The following is a 27,075-nucleotide window of genomic DNA, read 5'->3' as shown; positions in this document are numbered from 1 at the left end:
AACTAGACCTGGTCCAAAAGGTAAACAAAAATGTAATCCAGATTAACTGGATGCAAAGAGCAACAAGTAAAACAAAGCACTCTAAGGCAAAACAAAAAGGCACAGTACACAAATGGTTAACAAAGGGAGTTGCAAGAAGAGAAGCGTCATCTGCCGAAGTCCAAGGTCGAAGGAGGAAGAATCCAAAACAGTGTTGCTCCAGTGTCCGCAGAAGCAGCGTCTTTAGCCAAACCGGTTCAGGTCCAAACTGCAGATCCGAGTCCAACGCCAAACATGAAACAGGCAGCAACAAGACTACAAGAAACTTTCCCAATAGACAGCACCCAGCACACAAACGCACATCAACATCTTACCTTCTGCAAAGACTCCTAATCCCTGAACCCACTTTTATCTACAAATCACCATCAGATGAACTGACCACCGCCCATTACCATCCCCCACAGCTGCTCCCAGCTCTTCACGTGAATTCCCTTGACTCTCCCTCCAATTCCTTCATCTCCTGTCAAGACTTAGATCCCCCCAAGAATCAGTTGGATCCCCTGATTGCCAGTCTTCACTCCCAGAGAACCCCATAAAGGTATCACTAGTTGTTGGTGCCCCACAAATAGCTTGCACTTCTCTTATCTTAGTCCAATCGATGGTGTCTCCTTCTTCTTCTTCCTCATAGACCCATCATCCCCAGAGAATCCCTCAAACGACTCTTCATCTGTAGGTGCTGTAAATATGTCCCGGAACCTCTTTCTCTGCTGCTCATCATCAGATTCCTGCTCCCGAGTCACCCTTTTCCCCCTTCTGGCACCCATACTACTGTTTGTAACATTGCTCACAGGCTCTACTACAACACAAAATAATAAACAGGTTTACAAAATATACAGCAAACACTCGTTACACGAGTGAAAATCAGTATTAGCTGTTTGCTGTATTTTTTGTAAACCTGTTTATTATTTTGTGTAATAAAATTCTAAATTCTGCCACTTGCTTCCTCAACCACTTGTTTCCAACAATGGGGGCGTGGCTGGCAGTGCAGTGTTTTGGCGACGCTGTGCAGATGCGGGAAGGGGTGACCGGCTGATTGAGGACATGCGGCAGAATTTAGTGGGGAAGGAGTTGCAAAGCTCCTTCATTGCTATGGTAAGTGCCTAGATTTGAATGGTGACTATGTGAGATGTGGTATTTGGGTGTGGCTTTCAACTGCATATGGTAAATGTTTTCTCCTATACTTTGTTCATTTTTAATTCCAAAAAGTAATGTACTTTCTGGATAGCCCTCATACATTACCCCATTAAAGTAACCACAACATTTCTTTCTCCCCTACTTCTGCTAGGATATTGGATAATATTTTTTATAAAGAAATATTTGTATTGGGCGCATAAATCTCACTAAGAAGATGTGCTTATATTAACACTCACTTTAACAATGAATACTCTGCCTTATTGATCCTCATATATTTTCTCTTGTTCTTGTTCCTTATTTATATAGAACAGCACCCCATTAGTTTTCTTGACATTACATGCCTTTAAAAACTGTCCTAATTTTTCTTGGACCAGCAGATGTTTATCTCTTGATACAAAGTGGGATTCCTGAATGCAGGTTATGTCCACCTTATTTTTAGGTAAGAAATTTTAAAAAAACACTTTCCTTTTTATACAATTGTTCAACCCGTTAGCATTCATAGAGATAATTTTAACCCATGTAATTTCATTCTTAACTGTCTCTTCCCTCTCCCACCCCTCTCTCCTATCCACAAATATTCTCCATATCGTGATACTATTTGCTAGATACCCTCCTTCTTTGAGGGCACATCTCCTCTCGGTTAGTGTCCTCCTCAAAGTCCCTATTATATTTTCATATAAATTGTTCTGCTTTTGGTACATCCAAAATGGTATGTCTTTTAGATTTATAATAAAACTAGCTTGGGGACCCGGCGGTGCCCGGGTCATTTGAGAATTGTATTATTTGTCTTTTAATGTTATGGATTCTGTTTGGAGTGGGTGAACTACAATTCCCAGAATCGTTGCTGAATCCTTCCCAAACTCTGCCAGTATTAGAAGTTGGCCATTTTGGGTATGTGCACCAGGTGCGGTGCAGTACTGTCTGGATGGGGGTGAACTACTGCAATTTCTAGATTTCCGGGGCAATTGCCCCGAAATATCTATCTGTATCCACAGCAGGCAATATTCAGTTTGTGTGCCAAGTTTGGTCTAGATTCGTGATTGGCTGGGTTCAGTGGTCTTTGGATGGAGGTGAACTACAATTCCCAAAATCAAGGCCCCTTCCCACAAATACCTGCAGTATGTTCAGTAGGTCATGAGGGTTTTCTGTGTGAAGTGTGGTCCTAGTGCATTGTCAGTGGGGGGTCAATGTTTCTCTGGCTGCAGGTGAACTATAACTCCCTTTTTCCCAAACTTGTGCAATATGTTGTATTGGTTATGGGGGTTCTGTGTGCCAAGTGTGATGCTCATTCATTGCAGGTGAACTATAAATCCCAGTACCTACTACTCCTCAAGTTCCAGTCCAGTTTCCCTCCAAACCCACCAGTAGTCAAATCTGGGCATATCGGGTCTGCATGGCAAGTTTGGCCGAGAGCCATCATTATTTGGGTTCATAGCATTCTGGGTGTAGGTGAACTACAACTCCTCTATCTTCCCCAGTAGGAGTGACAGTGCTGTGACTTGATGCAGGGTGAACTACAACTTCCATGTGGAATCAATCCCAAAACTCCTCCAGTAAGTTTAGTTGCAGCTCAGTTCTGCTGTGTTTGTTATGCAGAGAGATTAGAAAGGAAAGGGCAGTGGGTGGGGCCATGCAAATTCCACAGCAATGGAGAACCCTGGGATGCCTGCCTGTGGTGGAAGAAAAAGCAAAATCTAGGATGAAATAGTCCCCAAATGAAAGCATTCCTTGGGTGGTGGGCTGTAGTGTTTGGGAAGGACATTGGTAGGGGCTGGGCTGCATGTTCATGGCGCTCGCTGTAACCGTAATGTCAGTGGAAAAGAGTGACTTGCTAGATTCTTAACCCTATGAAGTATAGCCTGTTTGTGGAGGCTGGAGGCTGTCTGTGTAAGCAGACATCCGTGCCACATACACATATGGGTTTTCACTTTTATTATGGATTTAGATTTAGATTTAGATTAGATTTAGATGGTAATTCTTAGGGGAATTACTATCTGAAGGCAACTCCTTTCTTCAGTTTCATCACCAAAAACGCAAATTCTTTCCTTTTTCTAAGCAGCCGTGTTGGAATCTCCTTGAGAAACAAGATTTTGCAGCCCTCCACCATTATTGGAAATTCATATTGCTTGCTTAGAATAAGCTTTTTGAAGGGAAAGACAAAGAGGCTGTGTAACATGGAAGCTCCGGCTGATTTACCAGACAGTGGGTGATAACATTTCCCCCATTCCGATCTCAATCTGTTGGGCAAACAGACTAAGAGGAGATAGCTGGTACCCTGAAGCAAGCAGTTTAAATGGAAGATTTTTTTCTTTGTCAATTTAAACAGTGGCTGGGTGTCAAAGAAGCTCCTGTCTCGATCTCTCTTCAGCAGAATCTGCTGCCAGTGCTACTTTCACAGAAAGCCACTTTTTGTTTGTTTCTTCTCTTTGACTCTTTCAGATAATCTTAAGTAACACCACTCAAGAAGGATCCCTTTGGTTTCATACCCTGTGCTAAAGGCAGACAGACTGATTTATTCCCTCTGTTGGCTGAAGAGAGGGAGTTTAATTGTCTGGATTCATATTACAATTGCATACTCCAACTTCAGTCCTTCTAGAAGACAGAAAAAGGAATTATCAAATTGTTTTATAGGTGGAATTTAGATATGAATTAAATAAGACTCTAAAGGAGATTGTTATTTTGTCTTGCTAATAAAATTTAAGTTGGAGTAAGAGAACCTTATACGATTAAATGCTAAATTCCACATCCCTCCCTCCATCAAACTTCATCACAGCTCTTCTACAACTTGTTGTGGCTAAAGAGTGTCCTTGAAAAATAAAGCAGCTGCTCTGTGCTAAAACAAAGAATGGATAAAAAGGCCATTCACCTAGGCTGACCAGGCTCAGTGCCAAAGGGCTGACGACATCATATCCTACTGTGATTGGTGGTGCTGACAAACAAAAGAAACAACCCAGCTCTAGCGCTTCCTCCAGTGCTCCCTCTGACCAAATTCTTTTAATCAGTGTTCCAGGATTTAAAAGTGGGTCTAGACTCATTGAGGGATGATACCAGAAAAATCACAGAAAAACAATTTGTGTTAGAAAATAAAGTCACCAAACTAGAGACAGAGGGCAAGTCTTTGAAAAAAAAGGTCAAGGTGAAGACAGACTTCATTAGAGGTGCAGAGGCGAAACAGGATGCACTACAAGACCAAATGGACTTACTGGACCTGAAGGTTAACAACTGTTTGATCAGGATCAGAGAATTGCAGGAGGGAGATTTGAAAGCCTATCTGATTCAGACCATCACAAATCTTCTGGGGGGAAAAGACACAGATGTGGTATATGTGATGGTGTCAGCTGCCAGTAGGGTCAATACAGCCTATGCAAGAATTAAGGAAGTGCCTAAAGACTGCATCCTACAGTCAACTGTATATTCAAGCTGTAAAAGTTCCTATAGATTGTCTGAATCTGGAATGTATTTACAATCAACCAATGAGTATTTGTGTAAAAAGAAACAGATCAGGTATCTCAACAATAGTGCAGAAAAGCATTTTGATCACAAGTTCAACATCCTCTCTTGAGAAGGAAATACATTTATTAACAAGATGTGTCATAGTATCTAAACATAAAGTATAAAATTAATATTCTACTTTATAAAGTTACTATGTAATAAACATATATTCAATAATTCTTTCTAGGAAAGATCAAGAGGTAAAACTCCTGTGGCCAATAAGTATTCATAATATGGCTAGAATGTTTTGTTGTGTTTCCTTGCCAGGTGTGGCTTCAGAAATTGTAAGAGATGCTGCAGGCTCCTTTAATTCAGTCTACAGAGATGAGTCAACTCCTCATTTGTGTCAGACAAACATATCATTCTTTTGTGCCAGAAACACACTCTCCATAACACTAGACAACATATTACAAGCCAACAAGCAGTCATAAGGAATAAAATAATTATCTTGTAGCAGGTGTAGTAACAGCAGTCACAACAGGACAGGACGTGGGAGAGTCAAAGAAAAAAACCCCTCAAGTTCTTGATGCGGTAAAGGGTTCCAAAACTGGCATGTGCTTCAGCAGTGGGAAGCAGAACTCCTGTGCAGTTGCCATTAGATTCATGAACAATCAGTGCAGGTAGATTCAAAATGATTCCATTCACATGTGCATAAACCTGGGTACATCTGGGTAACTGCTTCTAGGTTCTACTTGTATATGGAAAAAGAAGTCACAAGCAAATGTTTTTCAATTCTGCTCAGACACAGATAGTGTGTCCAGACAAATACATCTAGCTTCTGTATGTAAAGGGGGGAGGGTATCCAGACAAATGCTTCAAGATAGTAGCACACTTCATCTGTCACAGAATGCCCTCCCTAAGGACCCCACACGTTCTGATGCCAGGAGACTAAAACCTGTGCCCTTGCTGTAACTGATCACACAGTATATTGTAAGACTAATTTGACTACTCATTTTTTTTCTCCTACAATTAAGAGTATGGCAAGTGAAAATAACAATGGTAAGCATCGTCCAATTCCTGCCATGCGGTTATGACTAATTTGATGATGGCTACACAAAAGGGTCTTGTAGCACTTTTCAGATTGACTGAAAAAACTAGTAGCATAAACTTTAGTAGAATTGAGTCTACGTCATTAGATTCATGGAGTGATACACCTAAGAACAGACCTTTCTGAACAAACTGTATGTATAGCAATAGAAATATAAAACTTATGGACATTATGCTGAGATGACAAGGGAAGGAGGAAAGAGGTAACTTAAATCCAGAATGAGTGGGTAACCATAGGAATAGTGGAAAGAGCTGTTGGAATGTATTGTGATGTTCGCTAGAAACCAAAAGGGAAATCTGATAAATGACCAAGAGAGCCTGCAGGAGGCTGGGGTGTAATTAATATATAATGTGCCAAGGAACTATTGCTTCTATTCAACTCACTTTTGATGGACTTGAGTTTAGGATATATTCCTATTTTCCTTTGTAGTTTTTTTGTTTAAAGACTGCTGTACTAAGGTCTGAGATAGAATGTTCAGAAAGACTAAAGTAGTCTGTTCTACAACTGATTCATGTGTGTTCCTATTCGTAATATCTGATTTATATCCATTTATTCTCTGGCACAAGTACAGGCATATTAGGCCAATGTAGACTCTTCAAGGGCATTGTTGACAGAGAATGAGCATGGGCATGAGAAAGTAAAACTAAATCTAATACTCTGGGTAGTGTGATTGGGTCATGGGATGACATTTCTTGAGTAGATTTGACATCTGGGTTTGTGGCAAGGACTTATAACCATTGCTCCATCTGTTTAGGGTGTGCTCCTGTAGATAACTATTTGAAATTGGGAGGCTATCTGTAGACAAGTAGAAGTCTGCCACCTATGCCCCTTCGATACAGCTGTATAAAATCCACATTCAATTGGATTATATGGCAGTGTGGACTCAGAAACGCAGTTCAAATCAAATTTGTTGGCAGATATTATATGGCTTGGTATTCTAGGGTATATGGTTGTGTGGAAGGGCCCCAAAAGCCCTTGAAAGAGAAACATTATTGACCAGAATAGGTTGCAGATCATTGATGATATGTCTGAGTGGTCTCAATTGAGAGCTATACATAACCACTAGTGGAATCTTGCCATTTTGTGTCTTCAGCCTGTTTTGTAAGATATTAGTCCTGGGCACAAATCTTGTTTTGTTGTTGTTGTTGTTGCTGTTTTATCTCATACAATGGGAATTGTACATTGAGGAATGCTTTCTTGTATTTCAATGAGTTTGGTGTCCCTGTCTTGAGAGTCTGAGCAGATGTCTACTATGTAGGTGTATAGTGGTCTCCAGGAAGTGAACTTTCTATTGATCATTTCAGGTTGGTGATAACGTTATTTAGAATCTTCATTTAATTTTGTTTTGATCACTGATAATCTCCATTTCAGTAGGTGACCACCTTGAAAAAGCAGTCAGCTGTCCTTGGATAAAAGCCCCCAAATTCTTTGAGTAGTTTCCATGATATATGGAAGACCTGTGGAGAAATAGTGATACGGATCTAAAAGCAAAAGTATGGCATGAGGAAAATAATTCTTGAAGTAACTGAAAATATGCAAAGAACTATCCAGGAAAACAAACACAGCTGTAGTCATTTTCCCCTAGATTTATAATAGAGAACTTGTGAAAATAACTGAGGTGGAACACAGTAAATCTGGCATTGCATCACTGTCCGTATGATCCTGCAAAGGTATTAATTACATTATCAATAATAATAATGATAGTAAAACTTCAATTATATTCTGCCCCATCTCCCCGAGGGGACTTGGAGTGGCTTAAAGCAATGCGAATAATACAATAAACAATAAAAAATAAAAACCAATTTAGATTAAATTAACAAAAGTAACAACACAAGTAAGGAACTCTAATGTTTCTTCTTTTAGAGGCGCAGGTTAGAAGATTTTGATGAGGCATAGAAGGAGGTGAAGCCATAGAAGGGCAAAGGATCATAGAAAGGGCAAAAAGAAAAATGCAATAAAGCTATTCTTTTTAACCTAAATGGTGTTTAGGGTTTTTTTTTCCCCATCCAAGGTCACATTCACTGATCCTCTATGTAGACATGATCGCAGATTCAATGCAGAAAATGGGATTTTCCACTGTAGGGTAGATCTAAAATTGGCACAACTTCAGATATGTTGTGAAGGCAATGGGGACAATTCCTAATTTTGCACCTGCCGGAAAGCAGAAGCCGTACAGATGCAATTCTATCTATGCAGATCATGTGATGCACTGAAAGCCAGCAATATGACTGAATAGCCCAGTTAGAGATGTAGTTGTCACAGCCTTCGCACCTCTTGTTCCTCTCTTGTTGATTTTATTTTTAAATGAGATTACTCTTCCTGATTGCCCTATATTTTATCCTGAGCCTTACGTTGAGCCTGTATAATTTTTGCCTCTCTCTATATATATTGCACTATCCTCAGACTCATTGTTATGATATGCTGTTTTATCCTGTTTTATGCTGTTATATGGTTTTATTGTTTATATTGTTTATATTGGTTTTATTGCATGACTGTTTATTATATGTGACATTGGGCTTGCTCCCCATGTGAGCCGCCCCAAGTCCCCCTGGGGGAGATGGGAGCGGGATATAAAAACAAAGTATTATTATATGACATGTTCTTCATTTACTTTACATTGAAAATTGGCATTGTGAAATGCAAGGAAGTGCAAGTAAAGGCAATAAAATAATATGCAGAGGATTTTGGTCAAAATCTGAACACCTAATTGAATGACAGCCTATGAATTTTGATCATCATGTGAACAATCAAAGGTCAGTAGTCTCCAGAATAATAATAATAATAATTATTATTATTATTATTATTATTATTATTATTGACACAACGACATAGTATGACACAGCAAACAAGATAGATATGCTGTATTTCATGTCACAAAACCACAAGTTGAACATTTCCCAAGTGTTTAGGACTGTGTGATGTATTTTTGGATGATGCGTGCAGATTTCAGTAGGGTGGCCTTTTGCAGTTGGCAGATCGTAATTTTGTCAATGTTTATTGTTTTCAAATGCCGGTTGAGATCTCTTGGCACGGCACCCAGTGTACTGATCACCACCGGGACCACCTGTACTGATTTCTGCCAGAGTCTTTGAAGTTCGATCTTGAGGTCCTGACAGCGGCTGAGTTTTTCTTGTTGTTTTTCATCAATTTGTCTGTCACCTGGTATGGCGACATCAATAATCCAAAATCTTTTTCTTTTCCACAACTGTTATGTCTTGTGTGTTGTGTTCCAGAACTTTGTCAGTCTGGATTCGAAAGTCCCACAGTATCTTTGCGTGCTCATTTTCCATGACCTTTGCAGGTTTGTGATCCCACCAGTTCTTTACTGCAGGGAGGTGGTACTTGAGGCATAAGTTCCAATGAATCATTTGGGCCACATAGTTGTGCCTCTGTTTGTAGTCTGTCTGTGTGATTTTCTTACAGCATCTGACAATATGATCAAGGGTTTCGTCGGCTTCCTTGCACAGTCTGCATTTTGGGTCATCAGCTGATTTTTCGATCTTGGCCTTAATTGCATTTGTTCTGATAGCTTGCTCCTGGGCTGCAAGGATCAGGCCTTCTGTCTCTTTCTTTAGTGTCCCATTCGTGAGCCATAGCCAGGTCCTCTCCTTATCAGCTTTTCCTTCAATTTTGTCAAGGAACTTTCCATGCAACATTTTGTTGTGCCAGCTGTCAGCTGTGGTTTGTAGTGCGGTTTTCTTGTACTGATTCTTTGTCTGTTGTGCTTTAAGGAGTTTCTAGTTTTTGACTTCAATCAAAGCACGTTTTTCACTTTGCTTTACACATTCTGCCAGGGCATGTTCTTCTTCTTTGACTGCTTGTTTTACTTGTAAGAGTCCTCTGCCCCCTGATCTTCTAGCAGATATAGCCGATCAACATCACTGCGAGGGTGCAGTGAATGATGAATGGTCATGAGTTTTCTTGTTTTTCTGTCCAAATTGTCCAGTTCCATCTGTGTCCAGTTTATGATGCCAGCAGTATATCTTATGACAGGTATGGCCCAGGTGTTTATGGCCTTGATGGTGTTGCCTCCATTGAGCTTGCTTTTGAGAATTTTTCTGACCCTTTGTGTGTATTCTTTGCTGACCAGTTTTCACATGTCCATGCTTGATGTTGTCTAGCTGTAACATGCCCAGATATTTATAGGCTTTTGGCTGGTGACACTTTATTGTTTGGCCATTAGGCATATTTATGCCCTCACTTTCAATTATTTTTCCCTTCTTCAATGCCACTGTCGAACATTTGTCCAAACCAAACTCCATGCTGATATCAGTGCTAAAAATTCGGACAGTGTTAGTCAGAGACTTGATTTCAGTTTCCGTTTTCCCATACAGCTTCAGGTCATCCATGTACATCAAATGTGAAATTTTGTGAGATTTCTTAGATGTCTGATAGCCGAGATTTGTTTTTTGTAAGATTGTTGACAGAGGGATCATGGCAATAATAAAAAGCAGAGGGGACAATGAGTCTCCCTGGAAAATTCCTCTTCTGATGTTGACAAGTCCATAGCTTTCATTTCCAACAAACAGTTCAGTTTTCCAGTGCTCCATCATGTTTTCAATAAAAGTGCCAACGTTTTAACAAATCCCAATGGCGTCCAGGCACTTGATGATCCAGCTGTGTGGGAGTGAGTCAAAGGCCTTTTTGTAGTCAATCCACATCATGTGAAGATTACCTTTTCGGCTTTTACAGTTCTCCAGAATAATTTTGTCAATTAATAACTGGCCTTTTGTGCCCCTGCTTTTCTGTTTGTTGCCTTTCTGTTCATCTGGCAAGATGTTTTTTTCTTCAAGATAGTCTTGAATTCTGTCAGCTATGATGCCAGTCAGTAGTTTAAACATAGTGGGCAGACACGTTATTGGCCTGTAGTTTCCTGGTGCTGCTCCTTTTGCTGGATCCTTTTGTATCAGGTATGTTCTCCCAATTGTTAGCCATTCACTGATACTTGTTTCTGCAGCATCTCATTGAATTGTTGGGCCATTTTTCCATGTAGACTAATCAGATATTTGAGCCAAAATCCATGAAGTTGATCACTATCAGGCGATGACCAGTTCTTGACTTTTTGTACTTGTTTGCTGATCATTTCAGTTGTTATTTCCATCTGTTCCATTTTGTTCTGTGAGAATTTTCCTTCAGACACCTTTATCTACCCAGCATTTTTGTTGTAGTTCTTATTATTTTTCCAAAGTACTTTCCAGAACTTCGTTGTTGCAGTTTTCTCTGGCTTTATAGTTACTGTGTCTGTTGTTTGGTTCAGACTCTGGTAGAACTGTCTTTGGTCTGATTGAAACAGCTAATTTTGTCTGTACTGAATGATTCTGGCTTCGTATCTTTCAATTTTTCTAGCTGTTGCTGTAATTTGTTCTTTCATGATTTCCAAAGCTTCTTCAATTTTTCTGGTGTTCAACCAGTACTTTCTGATCAGGTATTGTCAAGAGTCAGACGCCAATTAGCGAACAAAAATAGAGTTTATTCGGCAGATAAGCCAAAAAGTAATGTTAACACAGAAAAAACCTTGAAACACTTCACTATCAGTGCTTCAAGAGCAGTTCAAACAAAAATATAATTCAGCAACACAAGCAGGTAAAAACAAAGCTAAACAAACTTAGTGCAAACTGCACTTTCTGAGTCCAAGCCCTGCCAGCCGGCTCTGTAGTTTTCAAGGAACAGTTCCCAAAAGAAAACACCAAATTGGTCAGGAAACAAACTAACTAACTAAGAATGCAGTAGACTGCTTCCACAATGTGGATAAAGCTGAAGGCTCCAAAAGGATGGTGAAAAGACGTCGTCCGGGATTCCAAGGTCAGGTCAGGAGATAACAGCGGTGTCCAAAGAGCAAGCCAGGAGTCAAAAGCCGATAGTAGTCATCAATCACAGGGCGAAGGCAGTAGCAAGGTCAATTTCCGATCCAAGGTCCGAAGAGGGTGCAGTCATCCAAAACAGGTCCACGATAAGACACAGCGAGAGCCAAGCTAGGTGATAACAGCAGATTCAAATCATAGTCCAAGTCCAGTCTTCATGGAAACACAGAGATCCCAATGGCGCCTCAGCAACACCTTGCCACACGCAAAGTGCAGTGGCCAAACATTCCCATTTTATTCCCCTTTCTCCTGGGTGACCAAACACTCACACCCAAACACCAGGTGTCCCAAATCTACTCAGAGTCTGAGCTCCACACAGCTAGAGCTCGTGGATCTGGAGTACCTAGCAATTCGTCGGAGTCCCAATCATCCTGCCCACACTTAGCCCCATGAACACTTAAAGAACCATCCTCCCTTCTCCAAGCATCCCAATTGGGATCAGCTCCTGCAGAAACCCCAGGTTCAGAAGTATCCATAGACCCCAAATCCCCAGACATCTCCGGTGGCTGTGCCCATTCAGTGCCCGCTTCCCCAGCCACCACCTGTTCCTCAGCATCTATCTCCCCATCTGAATCTTCCTCAGAAGATCCCCCATATAGCTCTCTAAGTCGCTTCCTGCGCAACTCCTCCAGTGAACCCTCATCACGAGGGTTTTTTCTTCCTCTTCGAATTCCATCCCCATCAACCATAATCCCCGAAGGCGCAGTCACAACAGGTATTGCTTAAATTTGTCATTTTTCAGTTTCATCTCTTTCATATTTTTCAGGTTACTTGCATCTGATCGTAGATATTTGATTTTCAACTCTAGCCTGATCTTCCACTTTGGTTTTCCAGTCGATTTTCTTTAGGGCTGCCTTGGTTGTAGGAGCCTAAGCTCTTCTGTTACTATCACTGCTGCACTGTAGGCAAACTGGTTTGTTTGTTCACTTGATGTTATTTGGGCAGTGGAAAGTACTGTATTCACATCTTTCACAAGAGGCGCCAGGTGTCTCTTGAGCACTGTTTTTAGAGTTGGAAGCTACTTTCTTATTGCATTTGCTGCAGCATGAGCCATGATTTTATCCTTGAGCTCTTGTTGTCTTGCTGTCAAGGTTCCTGGTGGTTCAACAAGTGCTTCAAGTGCTGGTTCTTCAAATTCTTGCAAACGCTCCACACTTTTTTCTGGTTCAATCTGTTCCACCATTCCAAGTGTTGCTGGAGTCTCGCTGTCTGTGCTGTGGTCTGATGGTAATTTGCTTTGCAGATTTTCTGAATTTCTTCAAGTTCAACTTCACTGAACACTTTGTTTCTGATTATGAATCTTCATGGTCAGCCAATCGGGGTTCTGTTATCTGTGAGTCAGGGTACTCTTGCTTCCACAGTTGATGCATCCTTTTTTGGTAGCCATGCTTTTGAGGTTCAAATTTGTAATAGCATTTCATAACTGTGAGGTTTTCTGGCATTGTATATTTCTGCCGCTTCTGTGGCTGTTCATTTGTATTTTGATTCAATTGTCAATGGATGTCCAGAATCGGCAGCATTCACCGCAGTCCTTTTTATCTTGGGCAACGACCGAGCCAGTATAGACTTCGTTTTGGTTTGTTTCTCCATAATGCTAATGGGTTAGGTGCTCTTAGTTCCACTCCTCAGCTGAGACCTCTCTGGCTTGGTTGGACCTGCCGGTAGTTACACTACCGCCAGCACAGTTCTCAGCATCCTTGGAACAGTTAAGTCCCACCCCCATGACAAGGTGGCACCTACCGGGGGGGGGGGGTTGTTGTTGTTGTTATTATTATTATTATTATTATTATTATTATTATTATTATTATTTATAGTCTGCCCTATCTCCCCAAGGGGACTCAGGGCAGCTTACAGCAAAGTAAAACATATAGGCAAATATTTAATGTCGAAGGTACAAATGACAAATAAAAAACAACTTAAATAAACAAGATATAATACAATCACACTTTTAACATATTACATCATTTAAAAACGCTTAATTATTGGGACTAAGATGGTATACAGCAGATTAACGAAGGCAGGTGTTCAACAGAACAAGGCAGGGTGTATATAAGGAGTAATTAGTCCTCCTCATCTCTGTAAGCTAATGTGTATAGATAGGAGGCCATTTTTAATTCTTTAGGGAGGGAGTTGCAGAGCCAGGGAGTGATCACGAAGAAGGCACTCTCTCTCTCAGAAGGCAGTTTGTGAAACACGGTGGACTGTTACCTTGCTAGAAACCATCAGAGACAACTTAGTGCTATTGTTTTTACTTAATAGCAGTGTTCAGATCTGAGGAAAATGGCATCTAAGGCTACTAGGGTAGGGGTCACTTCTGCTTTGAAGGAAATGTTTAAATGCCAACTTCTTTGGAGCAGAGATTGGGGTTATGGGCAGCTAGGTTCAGCAAGGTAGATGATACTGATCCATGTTCATGTAAATGCTGTTTGGTGGTTGCCAGGAGGTTTATATTGAGATCATTGTGCAAACTGCTAATTCTAGAAGCCTCTCTTTTACAGCTGTGGATTTTACGTAGCCAATATTGTGCAGGCTGAGTGATTGCATCTGTAATATGATTATCATTCTTTTTGCAAAGTCGGGAACTCAGAACTCTTCCTGTTGGTGTGGCCATTTAAGAACACTCAGAAACCTAAAACCAAACTACTATTAAATTGGGGATGTACAGAACCATATGAAGTAGCAAGCCCATAAATTACTACACTATTGTAGAGAAATATTTATTATATAATTTTCCATGTATATATATGATTAATGTCTTTGGTTACTGTCGAAATAGGATCCTATAAAGCCTTCCATAGTGTAGGAGCCGAAGCAACAATGAAGTCTAGAGAAAAAAGAGAAGGACTCTGTAGAGAAGAGCCCTCCCACAGTTATCTAAGGTTCATACTAGACACCTTGAAATGGTGGAGCAAAGGCTCAGTCATGTCTCAATATGGTTATCTGAAGATTGTGTATCTCCTACTTTACAAAACACCAAGAAGCTAGTAAGATGCAAAAGTATATTTCCATATTAATCCTTTAATAGAGGCACTGCACCTCTACTTTGAAGAATGCATAACCATTGGTAAATGCTCACAATTGTACAATCCCAGAAGAGAGTTATGGATGGATTATATGAATGATTCATGCTTTCTTCCTCACATATTCTGTAGGTAACTAGTAGACACAGATTCATCAAGGGCTTAGCTCTAATATTACCCATTATTTCTGTTTCTTAAGCAAGGATACAAATTTCCTTTTCTGTGCAGGAAATTAGAATGGCAAGAAAAACTGGCCATTTCTCACTGATGTCACCATTCAGTGCACTCTTGATGTTCCCATGCCATGCTGTCAAATGTCTATGTAGAGCCATATTGGGAGGAAATTTGTATCCCTCCTTAAGCCACAGAAATTAGAGCTAAACCCTTGATGAATCTGTGTCTACCAGTAACCTACAGAATATGTCTTTAATGGTAAACTACTGAACATAATTAATCAACAGGAACTTGAATAGGGACAAAGACTATTTATGTCATTATATAAATTAAGCATATACAATTGCTTTTAGTGCCATCCAATTTTTGCTGGTCTGATGACCACCACTAACACAATTTTCTCCATCTGCATATCCGTTTTTTTCTAATCAGGTTAAGAAATCAAACTGTCATATGTACTTTGACTGGACCAAGAATACACATCACCACAAATAATTCAATCTCTTTATTTATGCTAAAATGTGTTTAACTATCAATGACCATTATAAAACTGCTATTAAGATCATGGCCTTACACTTCCATTCTCCAGTATTCCACCACACCACTACAGTCCCAGTATGTGCAATGCACATTTGCTAGCTGTTCATTCCTGCTGTAGTGGATGGACAAAGAGAGAGAGAGAGAGAGGAGACCATTTAAGATTAGAGAACCAGGGCTTTGTATTTTATTACAACTGGTAATATAATGAACATTTCCTATATCACATCTAGAGCAGAGATAGGACACTACAATGGTAACCAATAGTCCAAAGTCAAGGTTAACAGGGTTCCTTGAATACAGTACGATTAGGAAGAAGACAAGCATTAAGTTAAACGCAGTTTAGGGTGAAGGCCAGAAAAAGTTGCACATTGTAGCAGCCAAAAAATGTAAACCAAAAAGTGTGGCAGCCCAAACATACTTCCAGAAATTCTGTAAAACTGAGAATTAGGAAAGGAAAGACAAGGTATATTAGTTATAAAGCATGTGCAGAGATGGTGTTTTCTGGGTGGGTCATGACATCTGTAAGAGCTGGGGTAGGGTTCACATAGTAAAAATAACATAAAGCCAGGGTAGAAGTGTGCAAGGAGCATAAGATGAGATTACACTACTTCAGACCTGCTGAGTAGCTGTAAGGGTAAAATTAGCTAAACTAGCACCATGACAAAATCAAAGGAAGCGGGTAAAGTGCAGAACAGGGACCATATGATGGCCAGGTTGGGGTCTGAGGTTTCAGGTTAGTCACTTTCAAAAGCCTGTTGAAACCACCAGGTTTTCAGATCCCTACGGAAGGATAATACTGACGGGGCCTGCCTCATCTCTTTGGGGAGGGTGTTCCAGAGGCGGGGGGCCACCACGAGAAGGCCCTCTCCCTAGTCCCCACCAACCGTATCTAGGAGCTTGGTTTATACGTCAACATCTTTGAAGTGGAGCTCCTTTTGACTGCAGTGAGGTGTACTACCAACCTATCATGGGGCATTAGTATAGGAAGTTGCTTGGTGCTGTCAGTAAGCAGAGGTCCCAAGTCATTATCTAAAAAAGAATCTCCTAGTAGAATTATGACACTCAGGTCTAAGTCTGAAAATGTATACATATTATCAACTCACATTTTAAAAATAATGTTCTACCACTTACCACTTTCAAAGCAGGCATCAAATACGAGATGTCCCTTTTTTGGCTGTCCAAGGTAAGCAGGTGGAACAACAGCATATTTACTTAAGTTTCCTGTGATAACATCATCTATTCCTGTGTCACTACCTGTTGGAATAACAATAAGTTACTTAGATATGGATAATATGCTACAATACAGAACAAGAATACTTTCTTCCTATGAAATTTGAGCAGACAATGAAGCATAATGATCTGTTGTATGCAATGATATTTCCCAAGTATATTACATGTTGTCTGATAAACAGCATTTAAATTTACATAGCAAATGATCTGACAACCACAATAGTCTTGTTCAGTATTTTGTCTAACGGATTGTGTATTGTCAAGATCCTCCTAAATCCCACCAACCTGAATCCTTTTTTTATTTAAAAAAACTCACTATTGCTCTGGAGACCACAAATTCCAATGCATATATTGAGGAATTAACCTGGGATCTTAGAACTGGAGAGATTAGAAACTGAAGCTAACTGAAGCTGGAAGTTGGAAAAATATTGAATCACCTCTACTGTCTGTCTGTATGTGTGTTGTATGTTGTAAAAGGACACAAGGCTTTTTAGGCAGAGGGAATTTTTGATATCCCACTGGTGCCACCAATTAAAATGTAAAGAAGAGGGGAAACTTTATTTCAAGATCCCAACCTCTGCCAATGATAAACACATATATGTGGTGTGCACATGAGGCGATAGTGAGGTGATGGTGCCAATAAGGGGGAGGGATGGAAGAAACCTCACAAACTCAGTGACTTGCGTTTCACAACTGAAACACGCTATCTCTGTCTCTGTGTCAACTTCCTTTATATGTTTGTTACAGGATTTGATTTTAAATGTCTGTATATGTCTCTTCAATGTGTAACCCAAACCTGGAGTTCATATGTAGCTTTCAACTTCTCCTCACAGGTTACATTAATATAATCTCCAGCCGCCTTTTAGATATGTAACTTCAGTCCTGTAACTTGCCACGAGACTTCAATATATAAGTTGAAACAAAGAAATGTTAATTTATGAATTATTTTGCACATAAAGCACATTTGTTACAAAGTACTTTACTTTAGCTCCACTTTGATATTTTTGCTTTTGTCCTTCACTCTTTTGAACACATAAAACTGTCATTATATAACTTTCAGAACAGTTTGGCTTATTTCAACTTGGTTATGCACTTTCTTCACTTTCAAATGTATGTATTTCTCCTCAGCCTTCTGGCTGAATAACTTATATCTTATAGACACTCCTTTACCTTGTTAGTCTGACTGAAACTTAGTCTCAAAGGACTCTCTTTCTCTCTCAGTTTCACCTAACTGAGGATTTAGACTCAAAATAGTCACTTTTTACTGCAATCTAACAATGGAAGCTACAAACTCAAACATAGATCATCTTCCCTCTAGCTCACCCAGCTAGAGACTAAATAATTTTCAAAATGTTCCCTCTTTTTCCTCTTAGCTAGCTCTGCCCCTTTCTCTTGCTAGCCACTCTAAAATGGATACATTTCTCCTGCCAAAGGTTACGTATCCATGGTGACACAACGACCAATTAGATGTAGCCAACTCCTGCCTGCTCTTGCCATATAACAACATCAATAAACACAGACAAAATCCCCATTATAATTAGGTTTTCCATTACATATGTCTAATAATGGCATTGAATGTTTGCCATGTATATGTGCATTGTGATCCACCCTGAGTCCCCTTCGCTGTGAGAAGGGTGGAATACAAATACTGTAAATAATAAATAAATAAACTCTTCTGGATATAAATCATGAACTCTGACAATGAATTATTGCCCCTCGCCATTTCGTTTTTGGCATTAAAAGAATATAAACTACCCTGTGGTTAACAAAGACTAACATAGATAGATGCCCAATATATGTAACTTTTCGAAAGAAATGTAAATTTCTAGGGTCAAAAGCACAACACTAAAAAACACTTCAATCAGTGTCACTAGCAGCATTTTCAACCTCCATCATGGCATTAATCTATTACTATTTAAGTTCATATTTATGACAAAGCTTTGACCAAGAATATGATAGGTTGAACAGAAATCATAGGAAACAAGTAGCAAAGGACACAAAACATGGGATACAAATACAGTAATACTTGTAATGCTGATCAATTTCCATGAGGCCAATTCATCTAGAAATACTGAGGACCAACATGGATGGAGTTTAAGCAATGTGTTCAAAGAAATCTGCACTATAGCTCTTATTTGGGGAAATGATTCTAGTGTTACCTCATGTAAATTTCCTTTGTATTTCCAGAATATTCGAGCACAGTGAGTTTTTAAAAAAGGTTTTGTATAAACTACCAAGGACAAAAACAAGGGTATAGCTCATTTCATGTTAATTGACTCTAGGTTAATTAGCCCCAGTTGCACAAAAAATATAGAATCAATCATGCAAAGCTTTGTTTAAAATGCAGCACACTACCTATCTGGAAAGAAATCCAAAGTTGCCAGTGAAAATTGATGAATTCCGAGTACTGGGTATCAGTGTAATTATCTTGCTACACACTTTCTAAACTTACACAGTCAACATCACGACTGGTAGACCTTTCTTGGATTTGAATGACTCTTACTACATGATCTACAAAACCACATGGCATTTTGTCTATCAATACAGTAAATCTTAACTGAATAAATTTTATATAGCTAAATGTTTCTATTTCTAAATCTTAAAAAAAAAATTTTTTTGCTGCTTCACAGTTAAAAACAAATCCCACTACTGAAATCACAAGGTAATTTGTTATGACTGTATTCATACATTTATTTATCTCTGTATCTATCGATATGTTTGTTATCATCTCATTCCTAGTCAGATATTTTGCATAAATAGTGTATGTCAATGTGGATTGTACCTACCAGCCTCATCCTCAGTGACTCTGCATATACTACAAAATATAGACACACATATCATGCAATTTTCCCATATTGAGTGAGAAGCTATATACATGGATTGTATATACATTAACATTGTGTATTGTATTTGTATGGTTAGAATGGTGTTTGTTAGAATGGTGTTTGTGGAGACTGCATGTGTGAATAGAAGTGGATCTAGGCCAAAACGAACTAAATGAATTTCAACAAGGACAAATGTATGATACTATACTTAGGCAGAAAAAATGAAATGCAAAGATACAGAATGAGTGGTGCCTGGCTCAACAACAGTTCATGTGAAAAAGATCTTGGGAGTCTTCATAGACAAGAAGTTGAATATGAGCCAACAGTGTGATGCAGCAGCTAAAAAAGCCAATAGGATTTTGTGCTGCATCAAAAGAAGTATAGGGTCTAGATCGAGGAAAGTTATGGCGCCTCTCTATTCTGCTTTGGTTAGACCTCACCTGCAATACTGTGTCCAATTCTGGGTACCACAGTTCAGAAGAGATATTGACAAGCTAGAAGATGTCCAGAGGAGGGCAACTAAAATGAGCAAACGTCTGGAGACCATGCCCTATCAGAAGCGACTTAAAGAGCTGGGTATGTTTAGCCTGCAGAAGAGAAGGTTGAGAAGAGACATGATAGCCATGTGAAAGAATTTCATAAGGACATTTGTTTTCTGCTTCCCTAGAGACTAGGGGCTCTTCCAGACAGTCTCTACATCCAGGATCTGATCCCAGGTTGTCTATTTATCCCAGATTATCTGGCAGTGGAGACTCACATAATCTAGTTTAAAGCAGAAAACCTGAGATCAAATCCTAGGATATAGGCAGAGACGGTCCAACCGCCAGGCGAGGGAAGCATTTGCCTGTGGCGTCATTGTCCGGGGGGCGCCGTCGAGGCCCCAGGAGGATGGCGCCACCCCCTGCCTCCTTCTTCTCCTTTCCAGGCCTTCCCGCGGGGGGCGGAGCCGCACGGCGCAGGGGATGGGGCCGTGGCTGCACGGGGGCGGGGCCAGGCCGTGCGGTGGGAAGGTCCAGCCAAGGCCTCTCCTTCTCTCTCACCTGTCTGAACAAGCAAGTATGTGATGGAATGTACACTCTGTTTTCAGGCTTCCCATCCTATTCCCTTTCTTCCTGCCCACTCAAGAAAGTGGAAGTGAAGAAACCAGGTAAAAAAAGTGTACCCGCCCTCCTTGTGCTCCTCCATTCCATCCACTTTCCACAATCCTGCCTGAGTAAGTGAGGGAGGGAATGTGTGGGTGCACCCTCTTTTCTCATGCTCCACCCAATCCAACCCCCTTTCTGCCTGGCTCTGTGATTCCATGGGATAATGCATATGGGCATCCTCCCATTCCCTTGGCTGGCTGGGCCTTCCCGCCGCGGCCCGCACAGCCTGGCCCTGCCCCTGTGCTGCGTGGCCCCTCCCTCACACCATGTGCCCCCCATGCGGCCCCACCACTGCACAGCCGCACCCCCTCACAGCCTCGCCCCCCGTGCCGCATGGCCCCGCCCCCTGCACCGCGGGGGGGGGGGGGAATTATCTTTGCCTACTAGGGAAAATTACCTAAGGACCCCTCTGGATATAGGGCCTGTCTGGAAGGGCACCAGGACTCAGGGCAATAGGTTCAAATTACAGGAAAGGAGACTCCACCTGAACATTAAGAAGAACTTCCTGATTATAAAAGCTGGTCAACAGTGAAACTCTCTGCCTCAGAGTGTGGTGGAAGCTCCTTCCTTGGAGTTTTTCAAACAGAAGCTGGATTGTCTGGGGTGCTTTGATTGTGCTTTACCTGCATGGCAGGGGGCTGGACAATATGTGGTCTCTTCCAACCCTATTATTCTATGCTTCCATGATTCTAGATTGACGAAAAGAGTGGGATGAGGAGATATGGTTTGTCATAGTGTGTCCTGAGTGAAGATGAATGAGGTAGACACAAAATGCAGGTTAAAGTGAATAGGGAAAGAATTATTAGTTTTCAAAGGAGCAGTGTACATATCTACATTTTGGGGGAGGATCATTCATATTAGACATTACTTATTCTAGGCATACTTCTTTATTGTACTCCTAGTCAAAGTTCATCACATCATGTAGATATTTCTAGAGTAGACCTGTATCATATACTCCCTGTAATCTAGGTGTCTTGGTTAGACAGACTTTACATTATTTTGTACAAAGCATGTATCTTATCTCTTCTAAGAAACATCTCTTTGAAACTTTCATTCATATGTGGAGGATGCTCACAGCTCATGCAGACTACATAAATATATTTCTGTACAGTCAGTCTTCCCTATTTGGAAATTTAACTTTTGAAGATTTGATTATTCACAGATTTGGTTTGTATATTCACTCTAGGAAATAACGCCTGACTGCTCACTGGAGGGAAGGATATTAGAGGCAAAGATGAAGTACTTTGGCCACATAATGAGAAGACAGAAAAGCTTGGAGAAGATAATGATGCTGGGGAGAAATGGAAGGAAAAAGGAAGAGGGGCCGACCAAGGGCAAGATGGATGAATGGTATCCTTGGAGTGACTGGCTTGATCTTGAAGGAGCTGGGAGTGGCGACAGCCGACAGGGAGCTCTGGCGTGGGCTGGTCCATGAGGTCACAAAGAGTCGGAAGCGACTGAACGAATAAACAACAATTTCACTCTAGCATGTCCTTCAGATCAATTTCCATTTTCGTAAGGGTCTGTGCCCTTAGTCCTCCAGAGATGGAGAGCCTACTGCACTTCAACATAACTATTGTTACAGAAAGGTAAACTCTGTTATACAAAGATTCAAATTCAAAACATAGCAAAGACAGTAATCTCACTAACTCTGGGATGGACACCTAAGTAACCTTGTCTCTTCTGTCATGGTCACATGGACCAGCCTCTTCTACACAGTCAGAGATTAGCCCTCTTTCATGCAGGTCATAAGGGTTTGCTTATATTTTTTTAAACCGATCATTATTATGACCCCTAAATTCTGGCTCTTTGGGGGGTTTATTTATTCAGGAACTCTTTATAACATTACAGAGCAGCTGCACCTTACCAGTTAGACTGAGTACATCTTAATGGTCTTCAGTATCTTTTTTCTTTACCATTAGGTAGCCAACTAGTTTTACCCTTTCACTGTACCTTGAACCTGGCATATTTTTAAAAAATTAGACTACATTACTTCTTAACCAGTTTCCGGCCATTTTTATATTAACACTGTATTATTTCCCACCTCAGATTCTGAAGTAAAAGAAAATATACATACAATGTATACCATTCAGCCAATGAAGTTGTAAACTGAAAATCTCTAGCCTGTTCTAAAAGGGAGAGCATAAGGTTAATTAATTGTTTTGCTTTAAAAGCTGTTAGATATTTTATTTCTGATACATAATTACTTCTATGAGCTTATTGTGATGGAAACAGTGTAAAATGTATTCAAAGGTTTGTTGTTGTTACTTCATTATTCTGTCTAAATAAATATAATGAATATACTTCTTCCTACCACAGTATCTTTTCATGACATAAATAACTGCAAGTTACTGATGCTTTGCTCTTTTATATTACCCAGACATCTACACAAGATACACCTAAAGGATTTTTGAGGAAAAATGGTGACCTGCTGACTCCTTGAAGACCTATAAATCAATAAACTGCATCTGTCAGAAATTAAATGTATATCCAGTGCAGCATGTGTCATGGGAGTTTGTTTGTTTTTGTTTTTAAGTCCTTTACTTTTTAGAGATGAAATAGTTGTTGCATAATGCCCTTATTCATTTCTCAGATATCTTAATAAAGAAATTTTGGAGTTGCATGAAGGAACTCCTTTTTCCATCAGTAATGCTAAAAACAAAAGGGTCTACAAAGTTGTCATTTAGTGTCTGGAGTTATGAATTTTGCACCCCACATGATAGAACTTTTCCCTTCCATTACTGGATGTTCATAAAATTACAGGTCGAAATCAAACACAACTCTAGTGTTGGAATCCACCAACTCATGCAGCATGTTCCACACAATTTGCCATATTTCCAGAAAAGGATTTTAGTGTTCGGTCAGCATAAGTGGAGGAAGCAGGCTTAGGATGCATCTACACTTTAGAATGAATGCAATTTGACACCACTTTAACTGCTATGGTTCCATGCTATGGAATCCTGAGAATTGTAGTTTGGTGAGACCCCAGCACTCTTTGCCAGAGAAGGCTCAAGACCTTATAAAACTACAACTCCCAGGAACTCATAGCACTGAGCCATGGCAGAAAAAGTGCTATAGGTAGATGCACTCTTAGTCTGTCCAGTGTGACAAGATCCCTTTGCATAGATATTGCAGACTAAAACTGTGATGCCTTTGAATTCTAATCCCATGAAAAGCACCAAATTCTGTTAGAGAAAGTGGGACACCCACCATCCCCTTTAAGAAGAGGGACACCCACCATCCCCTTTAAGAAGTGGGACACCCACCATCCCCAGGCACAGTCAGACCTCATATTCCTGCTTAGGCACATCATAGATCTGAATCTGCCAAGGTTTATGTTACCAACTTCACTCTATAAGGCTGGATCTATACTCCCATATATAATATCCAGATTATCTGCTTTGAACTAGATTATAAAACAGTGTGGACTAAAATAATCTGGTTCAAAACAGATAATGTGGATTACCTGTGTTGATAATCTGGATGATATGGCAGTGTATAAAAAAGGTAAAAGTTTCACCTTGACAGTAAGTCTAGTCGAGTCCAATTCAGGGGGGTGGTAGTCATCTCCACTTCTAAGGGCCCTTCCACACAGCCCTATATCCCAGAATATCAAGGCAGTAAATCCCACAATATCTGCTTTGAACTGGGTTCTCTAAGTCCACACCCAGATAATGTGGGATTTTCTGCCTTGATATTCTGGGATATAGGGCTGTGTGGAAGGGCCCTAAGCCAAAGAACCGGCATTGTCCATAAATGACTCCTAGGTCATGTGGCCGGCATGAGTGCTTGGAGTGCTGTTACCTTCCCACCAAAATGATACCTACTGATCTATTCACATTTGCATGTTTTCAAACTGCTAGTTTGGCAGAAGCTGGGGCTAGCAACAGGAGCTCACCCTGTCCCATGGATTTGAACCGCTGACCTTCCGGTCAGCTAGTTTTGCAGCTTATCGGTTTAACCTGCTGCACCACCGCAGCTCCTCTATGGCAGTGTAGTTTAATCCTAAATCAAAGGGTACATCTACATTGCAGAATTGATGTAGTCTAAGGCCTCTTCCACACATCTGAATAAAATCCCACATTATCTGCTTTGAACTGGGTTATATGGCAGTGTGGATTAAGATAACCCAGTTCAAAGCAGATATTGTGGATCATATGCCTTGATATTCTGGGTGATATGGCTGTGTGTAAGGGCCCTGAGCCCACCTTAACTGTCATGGTCCAATGGCACTTGCAGTTTTTCCAGGTATTTAACCTTCACTGCCAAAGAGGGTTTGGTGAGGACCAAAGTACAAATCCCAAGGTCCCACAGTACTGAGCCATGACAGTTAAAGTGGTGACAGACTGCATTAATCCTAGTGTTGACCAGGCATGAGCAAACTTGGGCCCTCCGGGTGTTGTGGACTTCATCTCCTACCATTCCTAACAGCCTTAGGCCCCTTCCTTTTCCCCCTCGGCCGCTTAAAGGAAAAGGAAAGGGCCTGAGGCTGTTAGGAATGGTGGGAATTGAAGTCCAAAACACCTGGAGGGCTCAAGTTTGCCCATGCTGGTATAGATGCACCTCCAAGGATCGCCTCAGCATAAAGCCTGGCAATGCAAACACGACTGTGAGCGATCAACAACAAGGCAGCCAATGGGAAGGGAACGTCGTGCTGCTGTTTTATCAGGAGGCCTCGACAAAAAGGGGAGAGCCACTTCCCAGCCTCTTTCCTTCTTGCCCCGCAAGGGCCCCTCTTTATCCTCTACACAAAACGGGGTCTCCCGCTCCTTCAGCCCCGGCCCTGCCGCCCTCACCACTGACCCGTCTCTGCCGTCTTGCTCCTGTCCGCCATGTTTGTTGTCATCCCTCCTCCCTCTCCCCCGCCCGCCGAGAGACGCTGCCCGGACGTCACCATGGCAACGCACGTCACAGCCCCGGAGGGAGGGAGGGAGGGAAGGAGATCGAGCCAGAGAAGCCTTCCAGGGCACCAGGCCCATCGCCACTCAGTACTAGGGCACCAGCCCATTTTCGCCTGTATATCACTCAATACTGCGGTTAGGTTGCTGTGAGTTTTCCGGGCTGTCTGGCCATGTTCCAGAAGCATTCTTTCCTGACGTTTCACCTGCATCTATGGCAGGCATCCTCAGAGGTTGTGAGGTCTGTTGGAAACTAAGTAAGTGGGCTTTATGTATCTGTGTTATGTCTAGGGACCACCAATTTAGCATTGCTTAAACACAAGCCAAGGAATATGAAAGGCAGTGCAGACTGACCAGAGAAGTCAGCCATAGCAGAGCACTTGATGAACCAACCTGGACACAGCATATTATTTGAGAACACAGAAATGCTCGAGCACTCCTACAACCACCACGTCAGACTACACAGAGAAGCCATTGAAATCAGAAAGGAGGAAACAATGAAAATGAACAAAATCTGGCTACCAGTATTTTAAAAACCTCTAAAATCAGGACAGTAAATAAAGAGCAACACTCAGAAAACAAGAGGAATTCCAGACATGAATCAATCAGGGCCAGCTAACACCTCCCAGCAAAGGATCCCTTCTTTCATCGTGGGAGGCCCTCCTCTCGCTCCCACCTCCATCTCAAGCACGGTTGGTGGGGACGAGGGAGAGGGCCTTCTCCGTGGTAGCCCCCCGGCTCTGGAACGCGCTCCCCAGGGAAATTAGGCAAGCTTCCACCCTGGAAGTGTTCAGGACAAGCCTGAAACATGGCTCTTCACTCAGGCTTTTGAATAAGTACCGCCCAGTTGTATAATAAACCTCCCGTACTAGCCTCAGGGTTCACCCCCTTTTTAAGGTTCTCTCCCATGATCTTATAGCACTTTAACTTCCACCATGTTTACAAGTCTCACTTAGTGCACTTTTGCCCAGTTCATTTTTATGATTTTATTGCTGTGTTTTATTAATGGTTGTCATTTTATTTTATGTCTTTTTAATTTTCATTTGCGCACTGCTCGGTACTTGATGTTATTGTACTTTCATTTTGTATTTGAAAGCCGCCTCGAGTCCCCCCGGGGAGATGGAGGCGGGGTAAAAAAATAAAATTATTATTATTATTATCCCCCTAGTCAGGAAGCAGGCAGACCTTGAAACTGAAATGCTATTCAATGCTAATCATGGTGGCCAATTGAAACATTCACAAACAAGAGTTCTTTCTCCCACTCTGAACAATCAACAAACCTCACTTGCCTAGTTTCCAGCAGACCTCACAACCTCTAAGGCTATCTGCCATAGATGTAGGCAAAACGTTAGGAAGGAATGATTCTGGAACATGGCCATACAGCCCAGAAAATAATAATAATAATAATAAAACTTTATTTATACCCCGCCACCATCTCCCCAATGGGGACTCGGGGCGGCTTACATGGGGCCATGCCCGGGAAAAATACAATATAACACAATATAAAAACAACATATCATAATACAATTACAACAATACAATAAAGAATCATATACAGTACAACACAAAATCCAAAGAGCAGTATAACAGGGCAGGCCGCACTGACACTCAGTTAAAACTCGGGGTGAGAAAAGGATAAGAAAAAGGATAAGAATAAAACCACAGGGAA

General features: G+C 41.0%; 1 protein-coding gene and 1 long non-coding RNA gene across 5 annotated transcripts in view; one reads left to right on the top strand and one right to left on the bottom strand.

Annotated features, from left to right (window-relative positions):
- Positions 1 to 23,004, top strand: part of LOC107982799 (uncharacterized) — a 37,574-nt gene extending 14,570 nt beyond the window's left edge. Inside the window, exons 2-3 of one of the 3 annotated variants that reach the window (XR_010005769.1) lie at positions 21,695 to 22,097; positions 22,889 to 23,004. This is a non-coding gene — a long non-coding RNA (uncharacterized LOC107982799). Of the gene's footprint in view, positions 1 to 1,550; positions 1,613 to 21,694 lie in introns of all 3 variants that reach the window. The other 2 variants (XR_010005770.1, XR_010005768.1) reach the window with 2 other exon arrangements.
- Positions 1 to 25,406, bottom strand: part of bend5 (BEN domain containing 5) — a 1,240,673-nt gene extending 1,215,267 nt beyond the window's left edge. The window contains exons 1-2 of one of the 2 annotated variants that reach the window (XM_062979625.1): positions 25,312 to 25,406; positions 16,440 to 16,562 (exon numbers count right to left, since the gene is read on the bottom strand). In XM_062979625.1, coding sequence (XP_062835695.1) covers positions 16,440 to 16,562; positions 25,312 to 25,405 — 217 coding nt within the window. In that variant the 5' untranslated portion in view covers position 25,406. The remainder of the gene's footprint in view (positions 1 to 16,439; positions 16,563 to 25,311) is intronic. The other variant, XM_062979624.1, reaches the window with a different exon arrangement.
- Between the last annotated feature and the right edge of the window lie 1,669 nt (positions 25,407 to 27,075).

The sequence above is a fragment of the Anolis carolinensis genome, chromosome 4, assembly GCF_035594765.1.
Source record: "Anolis carolinensis isolate JA03-04 chromosome 4, rAnoCar3.1.pri, whole genome shotgun sequence".
Taxonomy (NCBI): Eukaryota; Metazoa; Chordata; class Lepidosauria; order Squamata; family Dactyloidae; genus Anolis; species Anolis carolinensis.
The sequence above is the reverse complement of the archived record's forward strand: the minus strand, read 5'-3'. Positions and strand labels throughout refer to the sequence as shown.